This window comes from Ammodytes marinus (genome assembly GCF_949987685.1).
Source record: "Ammodytes marinus genome assembly, chromosome: 12".
NCBI lineage: Eukaryota > Metazoa > Chordata > Actinopteri > Uranoscopiformes > Ammodytidae > Ammodytes > Ammodytes marinus.
The window spans coordinates 7,542,359-7,561,107 of NC_137216.1; the positions used below are offsets into that span (position 1 = coordinate 7,542,359).

Consider the following 18,749-nt stretch of genomic DNA (forward strand, 5'->3'; position numbering starts at 1 on the left):
TGCCAGGTATTTCCCTTAGACGTTGTTTAGACTGCCAGTCCCAAACCAGATTTGAGTCATATCCAGATTGTATCCAGATTGATTTTTATGAAGTCTGGACAGCAAATAAAACAAGTGAAATTACATTTATTTTTTCAAATCAGATTCAAACCACATGGCAAAGTGGTTTGAAATGAGTTGTGGACGCTCTGGTCATTCAAATCCGAAAACAGATTGCCTTTGGCATCACTGCCCACCTAAGGGAGTGTCCTGATGGTGCTAGAAAGCCACAGATCCTGACTGATGTCCTGTAACCAAATTGGAAATTGGCCTGCCACCTTTGATCATCAAATGTCCAGAGGACGACACAAGCCCACCAGTCCAATTCCACCATGACTGCAGCTCTAAACATCTCAATGTTCATCAAGTCTCCTCGTCTGTCTGGTATGGCTGTAGAGTTTGGCACCACGACTTGACAGCACAAATGTTTAGATGGCCAAATGAGGTATCCCCATTCTACTTACCTCTGTGTTGAAAAGCAGCCTCACCAGTGAACTTAATTGCACCTATGTCATTGACACAATAACCCATGCTGATAGGTCAGTGCAGAGCGGCATGTCTGGACATAACAAATACGATCTGATCACTTGCAATTGACCGTGCGGACAGTGCCAGTGTTTAAAATCAGATTTAAGAAACACATCTTTGCTTCCAGTCTCAAGGCCTTTAGGCAAGGCAAGGCAAGGCAAGTTTATTTATATAGCACAATTCAGACACAAGGTCACTCAAAGTGCTTTACAGGGGCAATATTAGCCAAACAAAGCTGGAAACAGATGATTATTGAAGATTGTTCAGGTGAACAGAGACACAACTCCTTAAAGGCCTACTTCACCGGTTTGAATATGAAGGTGTATTGAATTCTGAGATCCTATGTAGTATAAATGTGCAAAAAAAATTGAAATTGGTTCATCCTAGCCTGAGAAAAGGCAGAAAGAGTGTTTTTTTTAACCCTATATTAATCTTACTGTGACATCACAGTAAGATAAATATAGGGTTAAAAAAAAAACCTTACTTTGTAAATATTACTGTGATTTCTCCTACTGTGACATCACAGTAATATTTACAAAGTAATTTTTTTTTTAACCCTATATTTATCTTACTGTGATGTCACAGTAAGATTAATATAGGGTTAAAAAAAAACTCTTTCTGCCTTTTCTCAGGCTAGGATGAACCAATTTAAAAAAAAATTGCACATTTATACTACATAGGATCTCAGAATTCAATACACCTTCATATTCAAACCGGTGAAGTAGGCCTTTAAGTGGTCAAAAGGATCACTGGGGCCAAACACAAGTGCAAACCGCATCTCCCCATTCCCACTCTACCTGTCTTATAAAGTCACATTAACTACATATTTGGCAGGCATCTGCATTTGGGGTCTTGAACACACATCTAATCAACATAATTAGTGACATTATGTTCTTGTCAACATATTTCACAAACACAACAAAACAGTATATCAATATCATGTATTCACTCAGACTGCAACATTATGACGGACTAAAGTGGTTACTTTAACTTTGGTTACTCTTTCATTATCAACGACCATGAAAGTGGTAATAATATATATATATATATATATATATATATATATATATATATATATATATATATATATATATATATATATATATATTATATACATATATTATAATAATACAAATGGATTGTATATATTTAAGGTGTAAATATTGTACATCAAATTGTATTGATATTTGTTCTGTATCTATTTATTTATATATATATATATATATATATATATATATATATATATATATATATATATATATATATATATATATATATATATAGGGGAGAACGGGGTAATCTGAGGCATCGGGTAATGTGAGCCACCCCCTGTATCTAGGCAACGGAAAACATTTGTGGTCATGTGAGATATATGTTTTCAAGCCCCTCTCATTTCCCCATGGCCCTGAAAGAGAGGACCTCCCGGTGCTGTGGTAGGCATGTTTTTTTCACCAAAATAGGTATTTTGCTTGTAAAAGTAAATTTTCTTGCTGTCAACTTAATCAACTGTTGTGCCAAAGCAAATGCATTCACGTAGAAAAACTTATATCATACGTGTTGATGAACTACCAACATATAAAAACCATGTGATGATATTAGCTAAAGATTAGCCTGAAATGCTAAGAGAGGTTGTTTTTCTCAAATTGTGGTGGTGGGGGAAAGTGAGCCAAATGCTGTGGGGGAAAGTGAGCCACTGTCTCACTTTCCCCCACCATGAGGCACAAGTTAAGTTTAGTCTTGAACATATTTTAATGTAATATTACATGACATGTGTTTTATTTTAATGTCATACACATTGTAGAAAAGCCATCATGCCAAGAAAATACACCAGGAAGACGACATGGGGCAACCACACGGAAAGAGCACCTTCTCATCTTTCCCTGTAACCTTCAAGGCTGGAATGTAGAGTAGGCCTAGTTGTAGAGTTTGACAGACTGATGTTATAATCCAGTTGGGTCTTCTGTGTTCTGAGTCCCAGGCTATTCTCGCTGGTTCTGATTTTCCTATGCTTTGACCCCCAGACACAAGCTGGCTCTAAGGGTCCTGTGTTCAGACCCCCAGACTGTGCTCTAATCTAACTGGTGCTATCTTTCATTTGAATCTTATTAACACCTTTTGAATTATAATATGTTGTATTTGATTTTGTTCAGAGTTACTTTCAAGTGTTTAGAAAATTTGCTTTGCTTAATTGACCAAACCCCATCGTTCTTTTATTAGTCCGACATTAGTTCTGGAATGTGTGGGCTAGCTTTCAGGATTCTTACTGTTACAATATGTGTTGTTATGGTAGTTTCTGGTCTGTCTCAGTTTACCCCACAGCTAGGGTAAAGTGAGCCACATGACAACTTTTTTTAAAACAATCATATTTTCACTGCCCTTTGTCTTGAAAAAAATTCTGCTAATGCCCATTTCTAGGAAACATCCTGAATTAATTGGAAATGTGTACATTTGAGTGATGAATCATTTTAGCTCGCTTAGAGGGGAGCAAATGTAAAAAGTGGCTCAGATTACCCAGTTCCCCCCTATATTAAGTTGTATGTATGTATAAATCGTAAATATCAAATATAGTATCGCCAATTGTATAGATAGATCGTATAGAGATTATAAGGAATACAAGAAGCTAATACTTTACTATGGAAAAAGAGTAGGATTAAATAAGTTTATACTTCTTCCTGCTCCTTTTCATGCATATCACATCAATATAGATAATTTGTTTTCTTTTTTCTTTTTGTGAAGTCATTTAAACATACATTTTGTTTATTGTATTTCTATGCTTTTTAATTTTGTTTTTGTATTGTTTTTGATATGTCTGAAATAAAAATTCAAATTCAAAGACCCACATCTCAGTGGGGTTAGCAAATTAAAGTGGTGTTTCAGTGTTGCAATGTATTTCAACACCCCCCCCCCCCCCCTCCCCTAAACATATTGTGAAACATATTGATTCACATACAGTATTCCTACGAAAAAGAGGCTCTGCCAAATTGGATGAAAGAGATCCTTTCGCAACCTCAAATGAAGTGATAGAAACCTAATGTGCATGACTAGTCTGAGCTTAACAGCTCAAGTGAAGGGTAGATCAGCACAATAACAGTAACCCTGAAAAAGACATATGAGGGGGGTGTAGGACAACTAGACAGAAACAATGACCGTGCAGATCTTTTCTAACGCAGCTCATTAAGGCAGTAGACTTTGGACTGTAAGCATCTGTAGAGAGATGACCTCATTCCTGCAGCAATCTCCAAATCCCTATGGCGCGATACAAGTGGGCTTCAAGCACCTTCCAAATCACTTCCTCCGGCAGATCAAAGGGAATACCCCTCCCCGTCAAAACACAGAAACATTCTTGTCTCCGGGAGAAATCTGTTGCCATTTCTATGAACAATAAAAGCTGTGAGAACTCATATTGTTTGGTCATATAACAGACCAGGGGTGGGGGGGATGCCCTGAAGACTGGGTGAGAATACTGAAACCACTCTTGTTTGAGCAGCAACAGGCCTGGTCCTGTACAGCTCGGTACATCGAGCATGACACAAACCTCGCCAGGATTGATGGTTCGATTTCAGCTGGAGACGCCTAGAATGAAATAAATAAATAAAAAAGGTTGCACTCACGGGCACATAAAGGACCACACAATAACTTTTACCTCAAAGTTTGCCCTCAGATCTCTGCACAAGCCACTTTGGTGTGTGTTTTGTCTAGTGTTGCCTTCTCCTGTGCTCTAGCTAGTACAGCGCTTCAGGGAAACATTGGTAATTATCTAAAAGGCTTGTGTGAGACGCATGCATTTTTAATCAGAGACTGGTTGGTAGGGGCAGGTGGTGAGAGGGGAGGTGGGATGCACCGAGCAAGCTAATTGTCGCCCGAAAACCCGATAGCTTTTCATAAACCTATTTGTCCGTGCCAAGTCAGATTTAACATTCATCCTGAGCTTTTGCCTTTTCAACCCACAGCCACTATGAGATTATCTGGCTCTTTCAAACACAAACCTCTGGACAAATAAACAAAATAAATCAAACCTTCTGTCTGCTTTTTTTTCTCTCATGGCTTTGAGTCTCTTCGCCTATATTTAGCAGCTGCAGCCTTGCATAGCTGTTCTTATGAACTGGAGGGGAATCGCCACGCTCCACTTTCTGCAATGGCATTATCTTGTCCTGACAATATTAAAGTTGAGCCCCCTACCTGCTGCTTCCCCACTTGGTCTCGGATAATAGAAGAATAGCGGGGAAACCAGAAATCCCTCTCGCTTCGGTGCTTCTGCCAAAATCCGAGCTCTGACATTTGCCGCAGAGCGCTAACCGAACCGAACAATCCCCACTCAGTGTCAATCAGGGCTTCGCTCGGCTGATTCTAAGACAATCAATTGGACAAAGTGCGCCGTATATACGATTAATTTGAACCGCATTTTGGTGACAGATATCCTCCTAACCGACCAAAACAGTGTCTGGGTCCTTTAATTTTGACAGAACATGGACCACTTGTCAGTCCAGAAGGAGCATATGGCTAACAATGATGTGGCCATAAGCTCGCCATAAGTTGCACAAGCCTGTAGGGATAGAGAGTACCAAGGCAGCCATCTGCCAAATTGGGAAGGTCCCACTTACAAAATGCCCAGTGAATTATTCATCGTATCACTTGGAATAGCAACACAGTGATTCACAAGAAAAGGAGGTGTTCAAACTAGTAATAGGAAATGTTCGAGGGATGGAAAAGTTAAAGGCTTTTTAACACCAAGAGCCCATGCATAATAGGTTATTATGGGAATATTAAATGTTCTACAATGGCCCAAAGTGAAAGAGAGGCTCTAAACAAATGGGATCTTAAAATAAGAAACATTACATAAAATCCAACTACATTAATCGGATCACCGCATGAAGGTAAAGTGTGAGCTGCTGCTTTGTTAGAAACTTAAAGGCCATAAAAGCTTATACAAAATAGCAGGAGTCAGATTCTAACACCAGATATGTGTATGTACATGTGTGTAAATGTATTGTCATAATGTTGGGCCAACCAGAGACACAAATACTTTTAATGACACAAAAGAGACCAACGAAGAACGGAAGAAACAGTAAAAATAATGAAAAAAGCGTCAATGGGCTTCAGTCCTAGTTCACTGTGCCACCAGAAGGGACCAGGTACCAGGGAACACACAGGGTCTCTTGTAATTTCTCAAGATGTGTTTGAAAACCAGGCATTTGCTTTGCGGACAAAAGTCACAACAACCCCTGAGTATTTATCATCAATTAATGTGAACCACTGAATACACACAAATTAATAGCACACTCTGTCATCCTGATTCTAACACTATTTATTACCTTAGGTAACAATTATGCTTCATGTGAAAACATGTAACTGTAGATGAGCCACAATCAAAATAAGCAATGTAAGTATACCCATACATCCACACACTAACCAGACATTTCATCTGACAAAGCAAAGGTACACCCTCAAGAGGCGTTAATGAAATATTGTACAAAGCTTGAGGCCAACAGCACATTGCCATTAGGTCTAATGTAGCTTTACTACCATAGGCATGTATGTATGTTTGAAGCAGCAATGCTTAAAGGGAAGGACCCATGTTTCACAGGAAGGTAGAAGCTACCAAACAGAAAAATAGACAAAATGTATAATATACAGTATACTGAAGGGGTAAATAATCTTTGTCTATTCTGCAGAGATACAGACCAATTGTAATTACAATAATGTGTGCATTGTATTAGCATACTTTAAACAGCTGTGTTTAAAGTAATAATATACTCAAAAACTCAAACTCTCAGCTCTACATACTAGCCTGCACAATCCGTCCCCCGATCATATTGATTATATAAGGTTTGACTCATAACATTTTTATATCAGAAAGGTCTACCATGAATCTCATCATTTCCTTCAAGGTTTTATTGTATCCGATTCCCCAGCCGTACTATCACACCATTGTGATGAGTGTGAGCATGGCTTTTTTCCGAGCGTGCATTTTGCCAAGGGACACACATTATATGCCATCAGAAAAAAAAAACACAGAGCTTGAGCAGGTCGATAATTCCCTTCTGGTTTCTGAACAACCACTAAGAGCTTTTACCACTTGAGAATAATAACATGTTGTACTGCACAATGCACATCATAGGTTGAGTGGACAATCTTAAAAATCTTTCTTAAAATAAATGTATTATCAATACAATGAAGCCATCAAACATTTGAAAGGACTTTCGAGAACTCTACAGTCTGCAGCCATGTCTCAGCCTCCTGTTCGCTGATGTGGATGTAATTAAAATGGTGGAATCAATGGCACAGACAGAAAGGGAGAGCAAGTGGCTCTTTTCCCGTCCGTGCAAATGTCACCCTCCACCGATTGTACTGTAGATGCAGTCTTGATTAGAGGAGAGGATCGATACGGCTGTCCTTATCGGCAAAGCAGGTGATCGTTCAAACAATACAAATGGGAAAAAAAGGGAATGCTTCTTCAATTGGCAATTGGCGTGTTGAGTGTAATTGAGAAAGTTAAGCTCTACATCAGTTTTTCCTGGGATGGATCCATATTGGGAGCACACCAAAGGGGTTAAATGATTACACGTAAAAGAATACTGGTAAAGTTGAGCTGAGAATCCAGCTTTTCTTGACTCAGTTTCTCCGAAAGTAGCAGCACCTATGTCGTAAAAGAGAGGGATGTTGATGTGGCCACAGTGCCCCTGTCAATATTGTAAGTGTCTCAACAGGGAAGATTATCAGAATTCAGTAGAGCATGTCTGCAAATTCCTTTCTTAAAGTCCCCAGTTTGACATACGTAGAAGGAAATGGGTTTTTTAACCCCCCCGAACAGTCATTGTAAGCCTGGAATCTTTTCTTGATTTACTATTTAAAAACATGATTGTGCTTGAGGGTGGGGCACAGACGCAGATGCAGAGATGCATCAGAGTGGGTTAACATTTTTCAACTCAAGCTAAAAAATATCCATGTTTGCCAGAATCTTATGAATATGCTTCATTAATTTACAGAGATGAGAGGAGGAAACCGGATAGAATAACAGACTGGGAGAAAATAACATAAATAACTGAAGTTTATTTCTGGTGAGGCTGACACAATACAGGAAAACAAAAACACATGCTCACACTCCCACAGAAATCCTCACTATGTCCACCATAAGCTAGCTCCCAGCCTATTAATTAAAGCCTTTGAAAACCTGGTCTAACAGTCAAAATCAATATATGATATCAAAGTTGGTTGTCTCAATTAGCTTTTACAAAATATACATAAGGTTATAAATATCTGTTGGGTTTATCAAACTTAAATGACAATATATTTATTTCATTCGGAGTAATAAATACGCCCAACTTTTTTAAGTTGCCAACTGCCCAAATTACATAGTTAGAAGGACTTTGTAGATTCAGGTATACAAGGGCTTTACTTTTTTTTAACAAAATTCAATTTCAAATCCCTCAGATGATGATGCTAAATGAAACATTTGGGGATTACTCTAGTTTGTATATGATACATCATCTGGGAACCATGAATGTATGTGTATTTCTGCTTTCTTGCTGTGTGTGATGGATCTGAACTACAACACTAATACTGAAAAACAGACCTCTGTATGTAATATGTATACATTTTATCTTGTTTTGTCTAAGAAACAGTTTGATCAGACATAAGTGAATATTACAGTATATCAGTTGGAATATTTAAATGTCTGGCTTGCCTAGAAACCCAGACAATGCCAAATCCCCATACTGTTCCTTATGCCTGTTCTTGTTTTATCACCACATAATAAAATGTTGCTTTTAATTCTGCACTCTGAAATTATCCCAGTCATAGCGCTACTATGTTGAGTCATACGATTATATACATTAATTGACCCATACTTGAATCACCAGACAGCTGCCCTATATTTATGTGAAAATGCTGGCAGACTGTTGAGTAAGGACATGGTTGGCATGGTTTGTATTTCCCTGTATTTATTTTGCTTAATCTTGGTCATGTTTATCTGTGTTCAGAAGGCCTTGATGTACATCAGATAGTGCCACCCTGATGAATGCTAGATACAGTAGCTGAACATGTTTAATGAATGGTGTACTGGAGAAGAGAACTGTGACATGTTTTCATCTGGGTGGACTTGCAGTGAACCTGCCATAGCCCTGTGCTTAGTGTGCATTCTCAAACTGAGTGACTCTGGGGTTGGAAGTAAACAAACACAGAGCCAAATAGATTATCCAGTTTACACACAGCCCTGGCAGCAGATGCCTCTGTATTTACTTTAAAAGTTGATATTGGTCGGAAAAAACATCAGCCTGTCATTCTCAAAGCCTTTCCATTAACATAAAGCTTATAACCCAAGCAGCATTGGAGAGCAAAAAGGTGGACTAGCCTCAACAATCAAAAACAAGAAGCCTATCCTCTACACCCACCTTGGAAAGTGATCCCTCCTTCGTTGTGCGTTTCTCTTTGAAAGCTACTTCAACATGTTCAGACTTATAGTTCAACTCTTTCTTTTATCCCCTTAACCCTTTTGTACACTCTGCTGACATGAGTTGCTGTGGTTGAGTGCCAAAGCTTTCAATTGGCCTGCACACCTTGTTATGATGAGAAGTAGCAAAACAAGTTTATAACGGAAAAAAATTATGATGCAATAATAACCCAAGCGAATCGGACACCGTTACGCATCCAGAGCCAGAGCACATTCAATTTTTTGGCATCTGCGCATCGCTTGTTTTTCCAAGTGACTCGTGAAGAACTTGTTATCTCCCACAGGAGTTCCGTATATCCTGTGAGACGCACCGCTTCCTGAAACTCTCTCCCTTAAATTATAAGTAATTTACGACTCATGCAGGAAATTCTAGCGTTGCCTTATCTGTGTCCAGATGGCCAGTTGAAATGTGTGGCAAAAAAACAGCCATGGCTCCGAAAAAGATACCACTATCTTTTTTTAAACAAACCCCAAATAAAGTGAGTCATGGAGGCCTGGTAAAGCACAGGACTAACATCCCTAATTAGTTTCCATGTTGGTGTCATTCACCCGCAGTGCAGAAATGTGAAGTATCTATCCAATTATGTGTTAACTTTCAAGAGATTAAAGCTTCTGTTGAGCTGCGGAGTGACACTAATAATGTATCCCCCCCCCCCAGCCCGCAAACTCCATAGTCCAAGGACTGACCTTCAGCAAAGCCTGTAATTAAGCAAGGATTGCTCCCAAACCAGAAAGGAGACAAGTTACAAGGTACCTCGGCGAATTACAGCATTCCCATCAGGTCAATGTTTTTAAAAGGTTAAACATCACACACAGCACCACGATGAGTCATACTTTCAAGATGAGTCAAGTAAAACCAGAAATCTTACATTTTAGTTAAACCTGCATTTATTAGTTTTAAGTATGATTAATTATAGTGCATTTATCAGCCAATTTCCAGCACACAAAATTGCATCATCCGTTCAACTCATCAGACATCCACAGGAAATCTAAGGGAAAAATGTATGATTTGACCACCAATACCACTTTTCCACCAAAGCAGTTTGGGGCCGGTTTCGAAGCCAGTGCCTTTCCATCAAGAGATAAAGTTCCTGGCCCAGGAAAACTGGTTCCAGAGAGGCACCAACTCTTTGGCAACACATTTAAAAAACATAATTTTGATGTAACTTCCGCTATTGTCGTTGTTCTGCGTAAAAGTTATCGCTTGAAAAAATACATTGGTTCTAAAAAAGGTTCACAAGTTGAACTTGCTGCGAACTGGCACAAGCATTGGCCTGGAACTAGAACCTGGTTCAGATCGGTGGAAAAGGGGCATTAGTGTTTTATTTCTCTATGTCAAGTGTTATCAGGTTATTTTCGTCTACCGTGCCAAACTTTGCTAGCATGGCCAGTGTAACATGCATCCACAATTTAACAAATCATTTTTAAAAGTTGATTGTTGAATTCTATTTCAACAATTCCTTGACTAATTCCTGGTCAGTGAAACACCAAGGTCACACCTTCAGCACAGACTACAGGGCGTGTTCTGAGGTAGCTTAGCGTATTAGTCATAGAAGATAGTTGGAACAATTTTTCTAACACTTTCAATGAAGAATGAAGAAAATATCCACCATTGGCTGTTGGGCAGCCATGCAATTCAAACAGTGACCACATTATTAAACTCAATTATCCATTGGGTCTATATCCTCAACAGCTGATAGCCCCTGAGCTGTGCTACCTTCTACTACTGAGAAAATGGGTCGCCACTAAGATTTCTCGGTTGTCGGTTTTGGGAAAGAGTCTGCTCTCGAAATGTAACCTTAGTTCTGAAGCGGAGCCACCGAATAAAAAGGTTACACAACCGTCTTTTCGCATCAGTGGAGAAATGACCAAGGAGGCAGTAGCTTCTTCTCACTAAATATAAAAGCTGAGGAAACACAATTTGCCAGTTTCTGCAGGCAGCGGTGCACAGGACACATAGATTAACCCGTGGCTCACGCTCCTCCGACTACATTTGTCACCTCCACTGCTGTCAACCTCCAGCGGACGGGCATTTTCTTACAGATGACAGATATCTTCACCATATTGCTATGTAGTCAGTGTTTCATCTGAAAGTAGGATAACGGTGATCCAAAGGTCTGATACTTGGGAACAATTTCCCTGGAGAAAAGCATTGTGGTGGAACGTCTGGGTTTTCACACATGATAAATCAAAGTCTGGAACTGTATGTTGTGATACAATCTATTGCTATGTGGACTAAGGACATGTGCTTGGAGTTCACTGACCAAGTCAGCATACAGGGGATTTAAATCAAAAGAAATCAAAAGTTAATTACCAGTCAGTCAATGAGATGACAAACTGTGAGTGTCATGAAGAGTGCATTACTCCCACTCAGCCATAGGGAATATGTATTCAGTTGTGTATTCATATAAGGTATCGGTGCACATATAACAGAAAGAAAGAGACAACAAACACATGATAACTTCACAACCAGAGCACTAGCTGGAGGCGACACCGCAAGCTAAATTTAAACCCTTTGCCTCAGAAAAGTAACCCTTGGTTACACTGTGTTGGGAGCAGACAAGGAATGTCAATACTAAGCCTAATGCACCAATGGGATGCAAGCACAGTCTGCTTTTCCATTTCAAGAAGCTCACATACTGAGAGTCTTGGTAACACACAACGCAGTAATTATCAATAAGCTCAAGAAATAAAAGAAAGACTGGTAGGCCCTTTGGGCTGTTATTAATGTCACCAATGCATGTTGTGTGACAGCAAAGATTACATATGTATTGCTGTTTTTGTGATTGACACATATCCTTTGCACTAATGACCACTATTGTTTCATCCATGCAGCCAACTGTGCAGCAGAAAGCAGGTTTCCTTCAAATTATCCTGCCAAAAACAGACATGCTAGGAGCATGACCAAAATAAATGCTAACTACTGTATATGCCAGCCTTAAATATATTAGATGTACTGTATGTCTCAAATAGTGGTGCACCGATTGCAATTTTCCTCAGCCGATCCTGATTGCCGATTTGGTAAAAAAATTTAAATAAATCAATTCCGATGAATATTCAGATTTATTTGTAGAAGGCCTTAAGTCCTAAAGAGGTTAAGCAAGTCTCAAGTTCAAAGTCTCAATTATCTTGATGGCAAATCTTTGTCATGTCTCAAATCTTTAGGATTGAAATCAATTCAATGTCTCAGGTATTTACGTTTAAGTCCAACCCTAACTGTTGGGCAATTGTCAGGTCTTTAGAGGGCAGGTCTTCAGTAAATCCAATTTCAAGTATTTTTAGGACAAATCTGTGTATCATCTTTAGTCTCTGGAGGACAAGTCAAGTCTCATGTCTTTAACTTTACTTATAAGTCAAAAGTCTGTCGATCATTACTTCACCCAGCAATTAGAATATTACTAGCTTTACTCACAAGAATATGAACATTAATACAAAACTTAACTGGCAGCTCTTGTCAAAAAAGTTAAGCAGTTGTTAGCTGAACTTGAAATTGTCTTATTAGGTTCAGCCAACTCATCACTTAATGACCAGCACTATTTTATTTAAAATGTTCAGCTTGGTCACTCAATGGTTTTATGTTGAACCAACTTGGTATTTACAGTTTTAGCGCTAATTAAGATGGCACGTGCTACACATTGTCCTCTCTGTTTAAAGGCCCGAGGCTCCCTAATAAAAGGGACCACTTCAAACAGCAAGTTAGCATCTAATTAAATCGCTCCCGAAAATTAATGAGACACAATGTTTACGCCTCTGTGAGACAATTAGCAAAGCTGCCAACTAGCCCGTGTGCCATTGATACTGATGTTTCAAAGAGGCTCACTGAGCCACTTCTTGTCTCACCGCTCAATAGCACCTAAATTATATGCACACATACTAAAAGCTAATGTTCCTCTATGGACAAACCTGTGTTGAAGGCCACTGTAATGTAAGCAGCCCTTTCTGTATTTACATATGGCTTGTACTGTCATATTTACAATACAGGAAAGGTATAATTTCCCAAACGGTGATACATTTTTGTAACACTGCTTGAAGGCTTAAATTGTTGTATTGGAATATTTAAACACAGCATATTGTCCATATGTACTTCAAGGTTAAAATGTAACACATGTTTTGCTTGCAAATGGTAGCTATCAATATATGTCAGCCAGCCGACGGCTTGTTAGAAAACGCAGCCTCTCAAATGCAAAATAAGTTCAATATTTGCTTAGGGAAATGGTATAAGAATATAAAAATCCTGCAATACATAACACTCAAACACATTTACTAGAAGTCAAACATATTCAGGTAAGATCGAATATATTATGCGAAACATTTGATGCTTGTCTCTATAACATTATATTGAAACACTGTGTCATTATTGAGTCAGTTTAGTCTTTTTTTTTAACGTGTACTACTGTCGCACTACAGTATTCTGTAATTGCCAATTATAGCCACAGGGTCCATTGTAAATCAAATATACCATACACTTCCCTTGACCATTGATTAGTTTTAAATAGTAATTGGAAAGTATATCTCCCTATTTAGTATATGTGTCTCCTCCTGCTTATATAAAAAAGCACATGCTGAAATTCAGAGGGATAGCACATTTCATTCCATAGATGCCCAGACGAAACAGTCATATCTCCCATTCAAACTGACTGACATTGGCAATTTGGCTTTTCTGTATAGCTTCTAAATAAAGTCAACTTTTTAAACTGTTATTGTGAGAAACATTGTGACGTTCTGATAATTGGCCCTGAACTCATTCATGACATAATCCAAACACTGCCTAGTCCTCCCTCAGCCCTAATACTACTGTCAGCCTCTAAACATGTAGCAAAATACAGAGAAAATAGTCCAGTCATGTTGTTATGGACAGAGGAACATCTTCAAAAGCAGATCAAATTGGTAACTTAATATCAGAGATTGCAACACCACTTTACTCGTCCGACTGAACATTCGAGCTATGAAACAGCTCCGACCGGTTAAAAGTTCAGCGGCCGAACTACTGACCACAACAAACTGTTTGACACAGATCCCCAAAACATTGCCTTCACCACACTGTTTTCTCTTTCTGACTTCATTATTAATCTGGTGTCACATGGCATCGCATTGGAGTATATCAGTTAACTCCAAACACGCTTTTTTTTGTTTTACCTTACTTTGAAAAGCGCTTTGGGATTTTTGCCAGAAAAAGTTCTCAAAAAGATAATCACTATTATCATTGCAATTATTCAGATTTACTGTGTACCGTTTATTATCTTGTATCATTTTGATGAACAGTATAACACATTGGGAATCCAAGTAGTAGTTGCTGGTTTCTGGGCCTTTCTTGTACATTTTAGTAAAATGCTTCTAAAGACATTATTTTCTCCATAGGGATTTTCAGCCTCTTTGCTTTTGTTACATATTCTGCTCATAATGTAGAGCCATGCAGGAAAGTGATGCATGGAGGCGGCAGTATGTCACAGAGAGATAAGAGAAGGCTGACATTGACATTCAAAGGCACACAGTGAAATGTTGCAGTTCATCACTGCCTTCAGCCACTATCTGACCTACCACACTGTGTGGACCTTCTTCTGCATAGCTTTCATTAGTGAAGGCAGTGTTTGCTCTCAGCTATAGGGGAGTAAAGGAGGGTGTATTAAAGTGTCCTCCTGCCTCTACTAAGCAAGGGCGAAGCACAAAACATCTTGTTAATGTAGTGTATAAGCAGTCACTGTAAGACGTTTTCATAGCAAGATAAAAAGTCTAATATAAATTGAAATTACCCCACATATCTATCCACATATCTATCCTCCTTCCTTTACAAATTGGCTGTAATTTTGGCTCATTTAGGAAGGGGTGAGAGTGGACTGAGATTATTCACTTTTTTTAAGACTCAACTATTCACTGAATTATTATTATTTATTTAAGGAATTTTCACCATCATTTGAAAGTTGAAGTCACAGAATGGAAATGGGGTAGAGAGGGGGATGACATGCAAATAGCTAATGGACAACCCGTATTCACCTAATTTTGATATAGTTATGACACTTTTTACTTAGAAAAATACAAATTAGTTTTATTTCAGGCTTTTTGAAGGCCCCGTCCGGGGTAGTCTACGGTGGCGCTGAGCATTCACCAAATAAAAAAAAGTTTCACTGCAGGATCTCGTAATTACGAGATAATATCTCGTAATTACGAGATAATTATCTCGTAATTACGAGATAAGGATCTCGTAATTACGAGATAAAGATCTCGTAATTACGAGATAAGGATCTCGTAATTACGAGATAAGGATCGCCCTCTCATTCATCAATAACGATGTCTGTGTGTGTGTATTTGTGTGCAGACGAGGTGAACCTAGCCATAGGAAAACGTAGGCAATAGCCTTGGTTTCCGGACTACAATGGGCCCCATAATCAATAAACTTATTTTAAATATTTGTTTAGGCTACTGTTCATTCATTAATCAGCGATCGCATCGGGTAGGCTACTGAGGGACACACTTTCGGCTTTACGCCCGTGATCAGCTGCTGAGGTCCGACTGGGCTTTTCTCCTGAATAGTCCCAGTGACTGCATGTCTGCACAAAGTTGACATGGCTATCATTGTCATGCCCTCCTTGTAGAAAGTTCTTATGTGTTTGTATGAGTCATGGATTACACCCAGTTTAACGACTGCATTTAATCAAAGCATTCAATAAAACTGCGTTCCGATACAGAAACAAACAGGAGGTAAAAGTGAACTAGCCCACCGGGCATTCTGATTGGATGAGGCAACACAGTACGGTGGCTCCGGTGGCTCATAATGAACAAACTGCATATACAAAGTGAAAGTGTGTCCCTCATTTCCCAATGCGATCGCTGATTAATGAATGAACAGTAAACAAATATTTAAAATAATTGTATTGATTATGGGGCCCATTGTAGTCCGGAAACCAAGGCTATTGCCTACGTTTTCCTATGGCTAGGTTCACCTCGTCTGCACACAAACACACACACACACACACACACACACACACACACACACACACACACACACACACATCGTTATTGATGAATGAGAGGGTGATCCTTATCTCGTAATTACGAGATCCTTATCTCGTAATTACGAGATCTTTATCTCGTAATTACGAGATACTTATCTCGTAATTACGAGATCCTTATCTCGTAATTACGAGATATTATCTCGTAATTACGAGATCCTGCTCTGAAACTTTTTTTTATTTGGTGAATGCTCAGCGCCACCGTAGTAGTCAGTTCCACTGTTCTGTTAAACAATTGTGTGAGTGTAAGGGAATCAAAATAAATTGGTATGCTGGGCTAAGTCAGAAATGTGCTACTATTGTAAAATAATAAGCCCTTGCTCCCCCAACTGTCCCTGCAAGCCACTGGTTGAGAAGATAGTTATTCTCTATACAAATACATGTATGTGTTTATTGAGGGATGAGCGCACTCTTTAGCGACTCCAGAGTCAGGGCAGAAGGAGGTGCCAGGCGGTTCAGGTGCAGGTCGTGGACTGCTGTCGGTGTGGACTTTGGCCCTGTGTGACGCCACATCTCACCCCACACTAATAAGGTCTTAGGAAAAGCTTCCAACACAACAAAACAAAACCTAGTAGTGTGTTGACCGTGACGTTGATAAGGAACAAGACTGTCAAAACATTACCCAGAATATGGATCAAGTGCAATTGTTTAACTGAAAGAGACAAGTTACAATTTCACGAGCGTTGGGCAGTTTGACGAGTCACTTTTCCGCTTCAAAATAAGTTCATGCTTTTTCTTTTTTTACCCTTAACCCTAATTTGAAAGAGAAACACCACGGCAAAAATAATTGATATTGTATGATTATTGCAACGATACGCGTACGTGCTATGAGGTCACCCAAAGTCCAAATAAGAAGAAAGAAAAAACTAAAGCCAGAACATACACTTTATGAGCGTGAATATGACAGCTCCACTTTACGCACGAATTTATGTTCGAAAACTTCCCCCGTGCGCTACCGTCCCACAGATCAAATGAGCTGAGAACGCAGAGAACTCATACACTCTGTACAAACATGCTTTTTTTCATCATCTTACCTTCTCTACCTCTTCTGCAAGACCCAAATGGGAGGACACAGGAGAGCGAAACGGCGCACAAAATCCACCACTTGTTGCAAACTTCCATGCTGCTGCTTCTGCTGCTTGTCCGCGCTGAATGTAAAGTTGAGAGGAACACTTCATCAAGTTGAAGAGCTGAAGTTGTGAGTGACTGTGAGTTTAAGTGTGTGCGCTCCCGTGTGTTTATGTGTGGGTGCGTACTTCCGTTTGATAACACTGCCAATCTCTCACATGAAATTGAAAATGTAATTTCCTGGACGGGACAGTTCAACACAAGGAAATAAAATATTCCATTTGACTCATGACGTTACCGAGGAAATATTTGCAAACCAATGAGTATGTTAATTTGTGTAGGCTATATTTAGTTATCAAATCACCTGTCTTCAGTCACGTCATTTCTGCCATATAAGGAGTCGGTCGTAAATGCCTTTATTATAACAGATTGTGGACAACCTGTACAGTGGAAGTTCAGCAGAACACTTGAACATGCTGTGTGTGTGTGTGTGTGTGTGTGTGTGTGTGTGTGTGTGTGTGTGTGTGTGTGTGTGTGTGTGTGTGTGTGTGTGTGTGTGTGTGTGTGTGTGTGTGTTACCTGGAGGGACGGTTCAACTCAAGGAAATAAAATATTCCCCTTGACTCATAAGATTACTGAGGAAAAATGTGCAAACCAATTACATTGTTGATTTTTATATTTAACCTCATCACCTATCTTGATTCCAAATATTTTTTGACATATAAGGAGTCGGATGTAAATGCTAGATTGTGGACAACCTGTAGCCTACAATGAAAGTTCAGCAGTAAAGTTGATCATGGTTTGTGTGTTTGGAGCTGATGAAATGTAGCAATATGAGCCCCACGTTGCATCTTTTCAGCCCCTCAACTACACTCCTCTCCTGAGCAATTCATCTCCCAGTGATGAGACATGTTCATCTGAAGCACATTACCCACACTCGGATGTCAGTTATATTCTGGAGATCAGTACCTGAGTTATGGCATTTGGAGATTAAAAAAAAAAAACTCTTCCAGGCTCTTCCAGGCCTCTGCCAGTGACACATACTGTAATTGAGCTTCGAGCTGGCACGCATACGCTGAAATTATAGTCTGCCAGCCCCCTTTGTACCCCATACTTTCAGAACGTGAATGAATGCATTACCCCATTACACACTACATGTTAAATACCTCACCGGATTTATGCACAATAACACACTGTGTCAAACACGGATGGCTGCACCACTGCCAAGGCTGGAGATCTGATACACAGTTGGGGGTCACCCAGGAGACAAAAATCTGGCTTTCACTTTCTGAAGATGGGTGTAGTCTACTGTACAGACAGTAAAGCCCCCTGAGAGAATGTAGCGCTTTGGGTATATATTTCATTAAAATATATACATTAAAGCCACAGTGGATTGTGCTACGTCACTTGTTGGGCATTCCGTAATGCCACAAGCTATAAATATTGACAATAGACCTTTAGACCTCAATATTTCAAAACGGATATTTAATAAAAAAAATATAAACGCAGCACTGTCTCACTGCACTGTATAGTTGCCAGGACTGGTTGCTATGCAACCTGCCGGATCAACAGGAAATTGAAATAGTCAGTATTGGTTTTATTACCAACTACGTTCTCACATAGAAGGACTTTGCTGTGATCAGACGGAGCACACAATA

General features: G+C 39.3%; 1 protein-coding gene across 1 annotated transcript in view; it reads right to left on the reverse strand.

Moving 5' to 3' along the window:
• Positions 1-17,294, reverse strand: part of tfpia (tissue factor pathway inhibitor a) — a 44,238-nt gene extending 26,944 nt beyond the window's left edge. The window contains exon 1 of the mRNA XM_080037482.1: positions 17,058-17,294. Coding sequence (XP_079893608.1) covers positions 17,058-17,145 — 88 coding nt within the window. The 5' untranslated portion in view covers positions 17,146-17,294. The remainder of the gene's footprint in view (positions 1-17,057) is intronic.
• Between the last annotated feature and the right edge of the window lie 1,455 nt (positions 17,295-18,749).